The sequence below is a fragment of the Phycomyces blakesleeanus genome (assembly GCF_001638985.1).
Source record: "Phycomyces blakesleeanus NRRL 1555(-) unplaced genomic scaffold PHYBLscaffold_15, whole genome shotgun sequence".
NCBI lineage: Eukaryota > Fungi > Mucoromycota > Mucoromycetes > Mucorales > Phycomycetaceae > Phycomyces > Phycomyces blakesleeanus.
In genome coordinates, this window is record NW_017265148.1 from 962,044 (window position 1) to 974,213 (window position 12,170).

At 34.9% G+C, this 12,170-nt stretch overlaps 5 protein-coding genes across 5 annotated transcripts; 2 read left to right on the top strand and 3 right to left on the bottom strand.

Moving 5' to 3' along the window:
* Nucleotides 1-248: 248 nt before the first annotated feature.
* On the bottom strand, nt 249-3,133 carry PHYBLDRAFT_170395 (hypothetical protein; the record flags this gene model as incomplete). Its single annotated transcript, XM_018436327.1, has 6 exons — nt 249-736; nt 1,001-1,175; nt 2,264-2,614; nt 2,638-2,739; nt 2,802-2,907; nt 3,021-3,133. 6 exons carry the CDS (start codon nt 3,131-3,133, stop codon nt 249-251), a joined length of 1,335 nt encoding a protein of 444 aa, XP_018289773.1.
* A 387-nt stretch (nt 3,134-3,520) lies between these two features.
* PHYBLDRAFT_72849 (hypothetical protein) lies at nt 3,521-4,175 on the top strand (the record flags this gene model as incomplete). Its single annotated transcript, XM_018442732.1, has 2 exons — nt 3,521-3,757; nt 3,810-4,175. The coding sequence occupies 2 exons, from the start codon at nt 3,521-3,523 to the stop codon at nt 4,173-4,175; spliced, it is 603 nt and encodes a 200-aa protein (XP_018289774.1).
* Nucleotides 4,176-5,301: 1,126 nt separating this feature from the next.
* PHYBLDRAFT_72848 (hypothetical protein) lies at nt 5,302-7,126 on the top strand (the record flags this gene model as incomplete). Its single annotated transcript, XM_018442731.1, has 3 exons — nt 5,302-6,120; nt 6,186-6,349; nt 6,661-7,126. 3 exons carry the CDS (start codon nt 5,302-5,304, stop codon nt 7,124-7,126), a joined length of 1,449 nt encoding a protein of 482 aa, XP_018289775.1.
* A 1,744-nt stretch (nt 7,127-8,870) lies between these two features.
* PHYBLDRAFT_147495 (hypothetical protein) lies at nt 8,871-11,053 on the bottom strand (the record flags this gene model as incomplete). Its single annotated transcript, XM_018431878.1, has 2 exons — nt 8,871-10,400; nt 10,478-11,053. The coding sequence occupies 2 exons, from the start codon at nt 11,051-11,053 to the stop codon at nt 8,871-8,873; spliced, it is 2,106 nt and encodes a 701-aa protein (XP_018289776.1).
* A 121-nt stretch (nt 11,054-11,174) lies between these two features.
* On the bottom strand, nt 11,175-11,891 carry PHYBLDRAFT_72846 (hypothetical protein; the record flags this gene model as incomplete). The annotated part of the gene is made up of 2 exons (XM_018442730.1): nt 11,175-11,377; nt 11,534-11,891. The coding sequence occupies 2 exons, from the start codon at nt 11,889-11,891 to the stop codon at nt 11,175-11,177; spliced, it is 561 nt and encodes a 186-aa protein (XP_018289777.1).
* Nucleotides 11,892-12,170: the final 279 nt, after the last annotated feature.

Here is a 12,170-nt window from a genome sequence, read left to right on the forward strand (position 1 = left end):
AAACAAGAAAATCTCTGTTTTTTGAAAAGGTTGACAAAAAGCAGATTGACTACCTAAAATTAAATCTCCTGATAGACAAAAGTACATTTTAACTACAGATTTTACATTTTTAGTAAATGTAGATTGCAATTGATGACTATTAAAAGTCAGAGGTAAAAGAAAGAAAAATATCTAAACTTTTTGCTGAGAGGATAAAATATGTTAAGACAATTTGAAAAAAAAAATATATTACAAGAAAAAAAAACAAATTATAGGTCTGTAAGAGAATCAAGTAACAGTTTTAGGCCGCAGTTAAGCTCTGGCCACACTACATATGTTGTTGCTGTTGTTGTTATTGTGTTTATAGTTGCATCCAACTTCACCAAACCAACTAATTCTTTGACATCTGCCAGGTGAACTACCTTTAGCTTCATTTGCATATTGTTAACAACTGATATATCATTTACCAAACGGACTGCTGCAATCTCTACAAAAGCAAGTGGCCACCTCTTGTTGTTGAGCTTGTGCTCAAAAAAGACAAAAACTTTCCCAAAGAAATCCTTGTAAACTGGGGAGTATGCAGAATGTATGTTGTGGTTCTTATCAAACTGAATCTGTAATCTGATGTTATGTGCCTCCCTTACATAATTTTGGTCAAGTGCAGAGTTAATTACACAACCATTAAAAAATGTCTTGCAGTTAGTTTGCATAGCTGCTTCAATCATATTACACTCTTCCGCCTTTGATCCGTAGAAGTCTTCAAGTTTCAAAAGACAAGAAATGCCTTCAAAACTATCTCAGATCGTTCTATTCCTCAAAGGCCCTCAGAACTTAATATCAGACTCAGTACCAACATGCTCACCCTCATCTGTTAACAGCCAACCAGCAGTGGAATCTTCATATTATAAGTCTTGTGCTGTTCTTGCTTCTGTAATCATAACAATGGCTCCGGCCTCTGCTTGTTGTATTTGTGCTAAGCCAAGCATGATATTGCCAGTGTTAACATTTATAGCAGAATTACTCTTGATAGCCCTTGAGTATTCATCAATTGCCTGTTCCACAAATCTGGCACTATATGTACGAGGTGGACTGTATACATCAATTATGAGAGAATAGTGCTGAAGAAGATGTTGGTTTATAGTGAAAATATTGATTTTGATTTTTCCACTTGTAAGCAGCAATTTCAGATATGTGTTCTATATTTCAAGTTTACTGAAAAAAAATAGTTAGAATAAATAATAGAAGAACATATAGCTTTTACTAAAATATACCTTTTGATAGAGATTTGTTTCTCTGCTGATAACTCCCAGCTTATGAGTAGGTTACATGCTTGAACCAAGCCAAGTAAAATGTTCTAGGCAGTTGCATCTCCAATATGCTTTGCCATCAGCATAGAGACAACAAACAGAAGAAAGTCTGCTCAATCGATGGCCTTGAACAACGCAGAGTTCTTTTATACATCTCTCTAATTGCCATGGAAGGATGTAGGGATGATATCTCTTGTTTTGTACATTGCTGTACCAATCTCCTTCTGAACACCAGAAGAAAGAGCAAAACAATGGTCTGTTGTGTAGGTATCAGAAACCAAACCTCAGATCTGCTTGCTTATTCCATGGCAAAGTCCATGCATCTCATTGAGGGCAAAAAACAATGGTTCAGAGAATACCTTCAATGTTGCCAGGGGGGATTGTCTATTTAACTCTTTGTGGCTGTATGCACTGGCCTGAGAAAACTTCTGGAAACTTTCTAGTGTACAGATATTGGTGCTAGACAAAGTTCTGAGGTATTTTCCATGCTTGGGACATTGGCTAACAACATGACAGATATGGCAACCGTCTTTGCTCATATGTCTAGAATGACATGCTAACTTTGCTTAGATGGGAATGTCACCAGTGACTATCAAGACATGTACCTTGGCACGAATGGTCTCGTTTGGTGTCTTAACAACCATCTCTTTGCTCTTTAACACCAGGAGCTCTTTTACCATTGGTTTCATAAACGACCAGGAATTGGCAGGTGCACCTGGATCTGAAATCATTGCAATCTGAAGCATTCTGCTTCTCTCATACCAGGCCATGGGATTCAGGTTAAGAATAGTAGCATGGAGAATTGTTACAGAATCAGAAACATTGTGTGACATGAATCCATCAATAGACAATGAAATTGCGATGTCATCTTTTCCAGAAAACAGATGTTTGGCTTGCTGGTAAACCTGATCATCAAACATATTGGTTTTACTTCCATCCAAGCTTAACTCATGATTATGGTGATAATGCATATCTACTTTTATATTCTTGTTGGCTGATGCAAGAGCCAGTTGTTTTGCCAATAGAAGCTGTAGCATTATGGCAGCAGAAACCAGATCACTTCTCTCAGTTTCTCTACATCTTGTTTTGTACTGACTTTGTCCACAGCTAGAGCACTCACTCTGAGATAGACTGGTAAAAAATATACATCCCCTCTGACAGATATTGTAGACTATCTCTTCAACACCAGAGAAACACTTCAAAAGCTTTTTGCCGAGATGAGGAGTACATGCTTTGTATGTAATGCAAGTTGACATTTCCAAAATACTGTTGAAATGCTTGACTATTATTTCATAGGCATTGTGAGAGATATCAAAATCCTTAATGATCTTGAGAAACTCAAGGTTTTTACATTATCTTTGTCAGGGGCAGGTGCAGGCTGACTGAAGTCAAAAATCAAAGGAGATGTTTTGTTTTCAATGATATCTATGTCATTGCCAAGTTCCGTATCATACTTTAACAAGATAAATAATAATTAGCATGATATAATAAGACATATATATATATATATCTTACCATAGACTCATCATTATTATCATTACTCAAGATATTCATAATTGGATCATCATTATTTTTGCTGTTGAGTGTATCCATGATCTGATCTTCGATTGCATCAGCACCTCTGCTTATTTATAAAGGTAACAATATAATTAATTACACTTTCTAATAGTATGTGTGTGATTTGTAGTCTTATTCGATTGTGTTGTTTGAAACAGTATTCAAAACAACACTGACTTGTTCAGGAACAGACGTGGTCTGTGAAGTCTGGATATTATTATGTCTTTTATGATGGTTCTTAAAGCATTGAGCTCTACAACTCTTAGCTTTATTTTAAGTTGGTGTGACATGCTTTGCATTGATTGCATTAGTAACCATCAATGATTGAATTTGAAGACATTTTTTAGGTTGGAAATAAATACTTAAGAATAAAGGTATGAATATTAATAATTCCTTTTAAATAATATGCCTGCATACTTAATAGTATTGAGATTTGTATAGACTTAATGACTACAAGTAGGCAATGACATAGATGATACAAATATAAACTCAGGAACAGCAACTAAAACATTGCGTAAAAGCTGTTATTAGAACTACAATAGCACAATAATAATATTAGCTGGACTAATAGATTAAACTCATTTATATGAAACTAACAATAGACAATAGAAATTTTTTTTGGCCTTTATCTATCTTTCACAACAATTCTTTTTTTTCAGGTAAACCAAACTCTCAACATGAATAACACAGATAACAATTTCATCTCTTTGCTACACGTCATGTACAATGAGCTACTATCTTTGAAGGTAGGCAAAGAAAATGCCAAACTTGAAATGAAGGTACAGATCAAAAAGTTGAAGCTCAAAATGAAAACAAGCATCAAAGATTTGAATTTGGAGATTACTGCTCTCCAAAACCAACTGGAGAATAGAAACATTCCCAACCAACACACTTTGCCTTCTGTCTCTGTCATTGTAAGACAAAAAATAAAACGAGCTGAATATATATTAATATGTCATTAAATAGTCTAGTGTTAATACCATGTGCAAACTGGTGAGCATATTCCGTGAAATAACTATAAAGCATATCTTCAAGATGACAACTGAAGACCTTGGTATTGAAGTAGCAAGTAACAAAAAGACCATACTCAATATGTGTACAAAGCTTATATGTGATGATATGGCTGCCCATCCTTTGGTGATTACTCTTGGTTCTAACCCTAGCTGGGGGTCTATACCAGTAGCACTTAAGAAAGAAATATGTGCCAGATATGCAAATATAATGAAGGATTCTGATATAGACTTCACTAGATGTCTTAGAAACTGGGAATCAACTGCAAGAGTTGCTCATCTATGGAGAAACTGCCATAAAAGATTACAGTCTCATAAGTAATCCAGTGTAGTAGAATTGAATAGAATATTTTACTATGAAAATCTAGAATATTAAATAGTTTATAGCTAATAAAATGAATCTATAGATTTTTTATACTTTAACAGCCAATAAAATAAATAATAATATTTTTTTTTCTGTCATAATAACTAATAAAATGAATAATATGATTTTTTTTCTGTCACAACAACCAATAAAAATGATTAATAAAAATAATCTTCTGTGATATTTCAGGTACAAAACAATAGAAAAGTAATAAATTTGATAATAGAGACATATAGAAATACTTTGAGACTGTATATAAGTTGTCTTTTATTCATAAATAAAAAGTATCTCTTTTTATAAGAAAACATAATCTGTTCTTGTCATTACGTCTTAGTTTCTTAAGGCTTTCTTTCTTTACTATATTTGGCTATTAGAGTGTATTTACTGCTTAACTAGTGTCAGTGTTACAATTATGATATCAAGTCATAAATCGTACTTCTTTAGCTCTTGACTATTCTTTTCTCTTTTATACTACAGCTTTAAGACTTCCTACTAAATTAGCTCCATATCGCTCTGACACAGTTTACCCAGCAGTATAATACAATTATCTTAACAATCTTTAAGATATTATTTACAGTATTAACTGTAATAATTATTGGCCTTGTTATATTTGCAGAATCTGGGATATAAACTAACTGACTTAGAAATCCGTGACTTAAGTCAAAGTAGTAATCTGAAACAACACCAACAACAAGTAGTTGTTATCCAAGAGCCAATACACTTCCTTAAAACATTGTGAACAATATAACATAAAAATATTTTCTCAAAAGACAGTAACAACATGAACGAATATCAAGGAACAAAAGATAAATTTTTCTAAGTGAAAAAGATATAAAAGAGATAGAAAACATCAAGCTAGAAACAGTATCTTTCAACAGATACAACAATTTCTCAATAAACCATCATACAAAAGTCTCACTTTATTTATCGTCTCCATATCATCTCATATCTCTTCAATCTCAAGTTTATTATAATCAATCCAAAATATTTCATTTTTTAAAGTGAATTCTTTACGAATTTATATTTTATCTATACTTTTCAATCTACACATCCACCTATCTTACACACATACATCCATTCATCAATGTCACTACACATTGAACCGCTCACTTTGGAACCTAGTGAACACATTCCCATCTATGATGACACGATCATGGAAGAACCCAACCAAGATATAAAGAAACAAGCTAAGACCAAGCTAGTACAATTGATTGACAGTGCCAAGATCAAGCTTTGCATGTTAATGGTGCGACTAAACCAAGAGTCCATGAACAACCCAGACAGTCAGGTACTCAAAAGCATTCAAAGGGAAATGGACGTTACCAACGCCTTACTTGACAGTCTCCAACAATACCAACAATGCAACATGTTCCAAGATCCAAAGGTCCCGCCAGATGGTATCTCCATCTCTTTCTGCAATATACCCAAGTTTCAGATCATAGGCAATAATGTACGAAATCCAAAGGAACCAGTCTACGATTTGGTATCCCACTTCCTATCAATGTTTCAAAAAATTCTGACAGCAGGCAAGACCAATATCGATTCAGCATGGAAAATTTGGCTGCCAATGTCTTTTGACCATGATCATGACACATGGTACGAATCGAACTTACAAGGAAAAGACATCTCTTGGAACGATATGAAAGACATAATCACCAAGAAGTTCGACTCTTTCAACAGACAATTGGAAATGGGATCCCTCGTCTTTACAATGACAATGGGACCCAACGAATCGATCCTCAACTATGGAATCAAATTTCAAAAAGCGTGCAGAGAAGGTGGTGTAAAAGAAAACACCAATCTTGCCATGCGTTTCATGAGTAGCTTGACTCCGGAACTTAGTTCCAATGTCAAGTTAGCCTGGTTTGCTCAATATTCAGAAATGTCTCAAATGATTGAGCAGGTACTCCTTCTTGCTAACGGTATATCGACCAGCAAAAAAAAGTAATCTAAACATAACAAATAAAGGAAAGTACTTTTGCACGCAACATAAGTTCAACAATACGCATGCTACTTCCAACTGTCGCATGCTTCAAAAACACAAGCACACAGAGAAAACCTGTAGATATTGCAACAAGCCTTGGCAACACTGCCACACCTGTCAAGAGTATCTCCAAGCCAAAACAAGGACCGTAAATGCCATTGGTACCACACAAAAAAACATCACCTCACCTATCAATCATATAACCCAAACGCTTGAGAACGCCTCATTTGATAAGTTAAATAATAATAAACAGAAGGATGAAATGAATTCATTCTCATTATATACACCTATACTCTTACAGAATGAGCATAAGATACAAGGTCTCGTCGACACAGGGGCTCAGATTTCATGTCTTAGTTTATAATTCTACATCAATACAATAAAGACTTCAATAATAAAAGTTAAAGGACAACTATTGTTTGCCGGGAAAAATCATTCTTCTTTACGTATTGAAAAAAGTATACCATTAAAAGTGACATATGCAAATGGCCATGAATTTTTACATTCCTTTGAACTTATGGAAAAGAATCAAGAAGATAGTTTAATATTAGGACAAGATATATTACCTAAACTTGGTATCACTTTATCTGGAGTAGCTGTAGACTGGAACATTAAAACCAGTACTAGAGAAAATCAAGAAATAGAGGATGATCTTGAATCTAACAATTCACCATACGGTACTAAAGAACAACATGATCAGTTTATGAGCACAATAGCTTGCTACATAGAAGATAATGAAGCAATACCTAAAACTTCATTTTGCACAGTACCGGAGTCAATAGTGGAACTCAAGACTGCTGAAGGTGCAAAAACCTATCAAAGACAGTATCCATTATCATACGCGTTAAGATCTGTAATAGATGAAGCCGTTAACAATTGGTTAAAAGAAGGTACCATTGTAAGAGCACCAGTAAATACAGCCTGAAATAGTCCTCTTACATTAGCTGATAAAAAAGACGTTCGTGGCAACAAAACTGGAAAGAGGCCATGCTTAGACCCACGTCATATTAACAAATTGCTATCAGACAATAAATTCCCATTACCATTAATTAGGGATATCTTTGACACCATCACTGGCTCAAAAATATTTATGACCCTCGACTTGAAAAGTGCGTTCCATCACTTCAAGATCGTAGAAGAAGATCGTCACAAAACAACATTCACATACAATAACCTACAATATATGTTCCAAGGGTGTCCATTCGGACTTAAACCTTTATCATCGAAGTTCCAACATGTGATGTCATTAATATTCAAAGACATGCCATCCGTACAAACATTCATCAATGACATCGTCATTTTTTCAAACAGCTTAGAAGAACATACCAAGCATGTTTGTCAGACCATAGAAACGTTTACTAATGTTAATCTCATCTTGAATCCAAACAAATGTCATTTTGCACAAAAATCCGTGTATTTGCTAGGCTTCTCCGTAGGCAAAAATGGTAGTCAAATTGATAAACAAAAAATCACTAACGTTATGAAGTGGCTCATACCTAAAACAGGTCATGACATTCAAAGTTTCTTAGGAGTCATTAACTATTTCAGGGATTACATACCAATCGTAGCACATATAACAGCACCTTTGGATGCACTAAGATCTGCTAACAACATAGAAAAAATATGGAATGAAAAACATCAGAAATGCTTTGAACAACTAAAAGCAATATTGCAAAGCAATCCCATATTGCAGCACCCTGATTTATCACATCCTTTTCTAGTTGCCACTGACGCATCTAACCTAGGAATTGGAGCAGTATTGTATCAAATAATAGATGAACAGAAACACTATATAGGATTTATGGCACGCGCACTTTTGAAATCAGAGCGAAACTACTCTATGACTAAAAGAGAGTTACTAGCAGTAGTGTTTGCACTGAAAAAATTCTATAAGTTTCTCTGGGGAAATCACTTTACCCTATATACGGATCACAAAGCCTTGACCTATATACACACGCAAAAAATTGCAAACCTCATGATGATTCAATGGCTAGATACTATACTGGATTATAGTTTTGATATACTCCATATATCTGGCATCCTCAACAAATTGCCCAACCAACTATCACGTCTTTTCTCCATAGAAAACACGCTGGAGGGGGGTAATGAGGCAATTAAGACATCTAAAGAGCACAAAGACCGCATACACAATTCAAAATTCAAACACATAGCATATAAAACCAAGACTGAAAAAGAAAAATTATTCAAAGTAACAGTACAAAACATGAATCTCAATTATATGACACCACTGGAAGGTGAACGCAAAAAGATAATCCAAGATGCACATCTATTTGGACACTTTGGTGCCAAACATATTGTCGAACTCATCCATAAAAATGGGATGCATTGGACCAATATAATTAAAGATGCTTTAGAATGTGTAAAAGAATGTGCATCATGACAGAAGTACAATATAGCAAGAAAAGGATACAATTCACTTAGACCCATACATGCGTACATACCAGGAGATCACTGGGCTATAGACTTAGCTGGTCCCTTAGTATCTCCTTATTTTATCCTACGGAGAGTTTGAATTTTGAAAATCCGTTGAGGTAGTGACAGGTTTTACTTTTGGTAAATTCAATTAGAATTGTATTTGTTTATATCAATCAGAAATATTTTTTCTTGTACTTTTATCTTTTAATGATATATATTTATTATTTTTATTATTATCTCTGAGTATTCAAGTTTCTAAAATATGAAGGGTTCTCACTTCTATATTCATCCATCAACCTCACAGCATCTGCGAGTGCTCTTTTTATAAGATCTGCCTTTGTTTGATCTAAGCCAGGAATTGTCTTCAAAGTTTGAAGATCTTCAAAGCCGTGATGCATCGTTGCAGAATAAGCTGCAATTTCGTCAAAGACATATACACCTCTATCTTCAGCAGTACCTCCACTCTCTAATTCCTCCTCTACTTCTTCCTCAACTTCGTTCTCGTTTGCATTTACAGCGTCTTGTCGGTTCAATACCACTCCTGCTATCTCCCGTTGCTCGATGAAGCTGAATTTTGCCCCACAGTAACGCTTCAACAAATGTGAATGCTTGCATGGGATCTGGCGGGTCAGAAAGTTCGGGCAGGTGCAGCTTTGTATCAAGTCATTTGATATATTGACGGTATACCACTTATCTTCTGTTACGAAAGATCTTATTTGCCACTCACCATTATAATCATCCATGCTGTTACCAGTCTCACCCAAAGGGTTGAGAATCATGGAAGGGAGCATGTCATTTTGGATTTTTGAAGCAACAAAAGAATTTCTTGCTAACTCATTATCAATGGGACCCATCTTACCATTGTTGAAGTGAATACGCTCAACCTCTTGTTCAAAATAGAACTCCACATCATTTGTCAAGATAAAAATTAGTCGATCCAATCTTCTGATGCGTGCACGACCAAAGTAAATTGTCTTGAGTTGATTGTGCCATGATTCTACATAGTTGTTTGTCACATATCTCTGATGTTGTTGGCTAATGTACGGGCGCCCCCATCTTCGCAACAATTCTTCGTTCTCGGTCCATTTCTTCTCAAAATATTTCAAAAACTGAGGTTGATCCTGAACCATCAGTTTAAAATCTTCAATTGCTCTTAGGAACACGTCTTTGTTTGACTCGATGAGAATGTGTCTCAGGTAGTTCTTCAGTGCAGTCTTATAATTCCCAAGTTGTTCTGATGTATAAGAGGCATTAAGTTTAATCTTGCTGTCAAGGTTGTGCTGCCAAGCGCGAAGAACATGAAAATCACAGTAGTGAATTGTAGCATGAGGTAATGCTTCTTTGATTGCATTAACCTCCATAATGCTACAGTCAATGGTAATATTCATTGGTACGAAGCTGCTCTTGATGCGAAGGTGGTCAAGCCAAAGTTTGATGGGTATGGCTGTCTGGTTGTTTGTCACCATGTATGCAACAGGGAATCCCTTTCCTGTTTGAGGATGGCGAGTGACCAAAGTATATAATACTTCGTCGCTTCTGGACGAAATGGAATGGGTGGCATCGAGACAAAAAGATTGCGAGATTCTCATGATTGAAACTTGCATTGGTGATTGAAATCCAAAGGCAAATTGTTTTTTACCATCATTATAAACAGAAAGATTGATTTCAAAAATGCAATAGTTTTGTTCTGCTAGCTTTACATTTAACCAGATGGAAATAGATGCATTTTCATCAGAAGCAAACATATATAACAAAGTAGTCATCTATTTTATATACGAGTATTTATTTGATATATAAATATTAATTTAATACGAAAGCTCTGTTATATTCATTGACAAACCTTTCTCATTCTGTTGTAAATTTCTTCATAATTAGGCTTTCTAACGCCAACTCCCCAACTATCAATCTGTCTAAGAACTGAAATTCTTGTACTTCTACAGCTGCTGCCACTTTTCAACTGATCTTCAATAATCTTTATGGCTTCAGAAGGCAAAGGAAGAGTTCTGACTTCGTCCCAGTCTCCAGGAACATGGTTTACATGTGCCCTTGTTTGGCAAAATGTAACAACATTGGGGTTGTCAAGATGCTGTATGATTTTTAAGGCAGCTGTACAAGAGCATGCCTTCGTATCTTTCTGGGCAAGACGTAATTGGCGGTTTGTTATATATTGGCCAGCACGGTGGCATTTTTTAGTCTCTCCAAAAACTAAACCTTTTCCAGAATATTTATGCTTTTTATTCCATTTTGTTGAGCATAAGACATTGATTCGCTCCAGACACTTTTCCCATTCACTAGCTTTTACTAATATTGTCGAATTCAAAGGAAGCATCTTGATTCCTTCCAAAGGCGAGTTGATCAAGACTTGTTGAATGGTGGAAATATCATAAATAGTGTTGTTTATATTGTTGTTAGACATAATTGAAGTTTGTTTTTAAGAAAGAGGGAAGTGATTATTTGTTAAAAAAAAATGCCATGTGTGGGATGCAAAAGCCACTGTCTGCCATTAAAGTTAGAAAGCCACAGGACTAAATTAAATACTAATTCAAACTCTCCGTAGGATAAAATAAGGAGATACGTCCCTTAACACCTACTGACAACAGAAACATATACCTGTTTGTCATGGTAGATGTATGCACACGTTTTTGTTTATTAAGAGCCATACTAAATAAACAATCAGACACCATAGTCAAAACCCTAGTACAAATATTCAGGGATTTTGATTTTCCAAAAATAATACAATCTGATAATAGTACAGAATTCAAAAATGAGTTAGGGTGCACCTTTTTTATAATAGACAATTTTTGAAAAGAGGACATTTTTTGGAATTTAAGTACTGATTCCAAAATAGTATTTTAAAGTCAGAAATGTGATATTTATTGATTTAATCTCAGCTTACGATGAGATTTGTGAAGCTTTAAAAATTGTTTTACAATTTCAAATGCATGTTCAGCATCATGACCAAGACTGTAGGCATTGATGTAGGCAAAACTTTTGTGGAAGTATCTTCGAATCTTTTCAGGGACATCATCTTCTGGTGGGCAAACACTATCCAGAAACGAATTGATTTTTCTATTCAATGATTGAAAAGAATAATCACATTCATGTCGTGCTTCTTTCTTGGCTGCTCCCCAGTATCTTTTGATCCAATTACATTCACAGTGGTATTTTGGATACAGTTCAAATTTGTGTCCACTGCCTTCAACTATTTCTTTGAGTGCTGATTTTTGGTTGGCAAAGTCTGGTTGTCTCTCCATAATATGGATTGCATAACATCTAGAATCAGCTGTCACAACATTATTGCAAGAACGTTTTAAAGAGTATTTCTCTGCTTCGTTTCTATACATAGAACGTTGCTGTAATATGCTGCAAAGGCCAATGAAATATTTTTTATATTTTTTATTCTAAATATGAATAGTTTATAGACACGTCTTTTAGCATAAAGTGATCCCTTATTGTAATTGTATAAATTATGTTTCTATTCGGATAGGATTGTATATAAATCACTTACTTTATGGAGCCGAGACTCGATTACT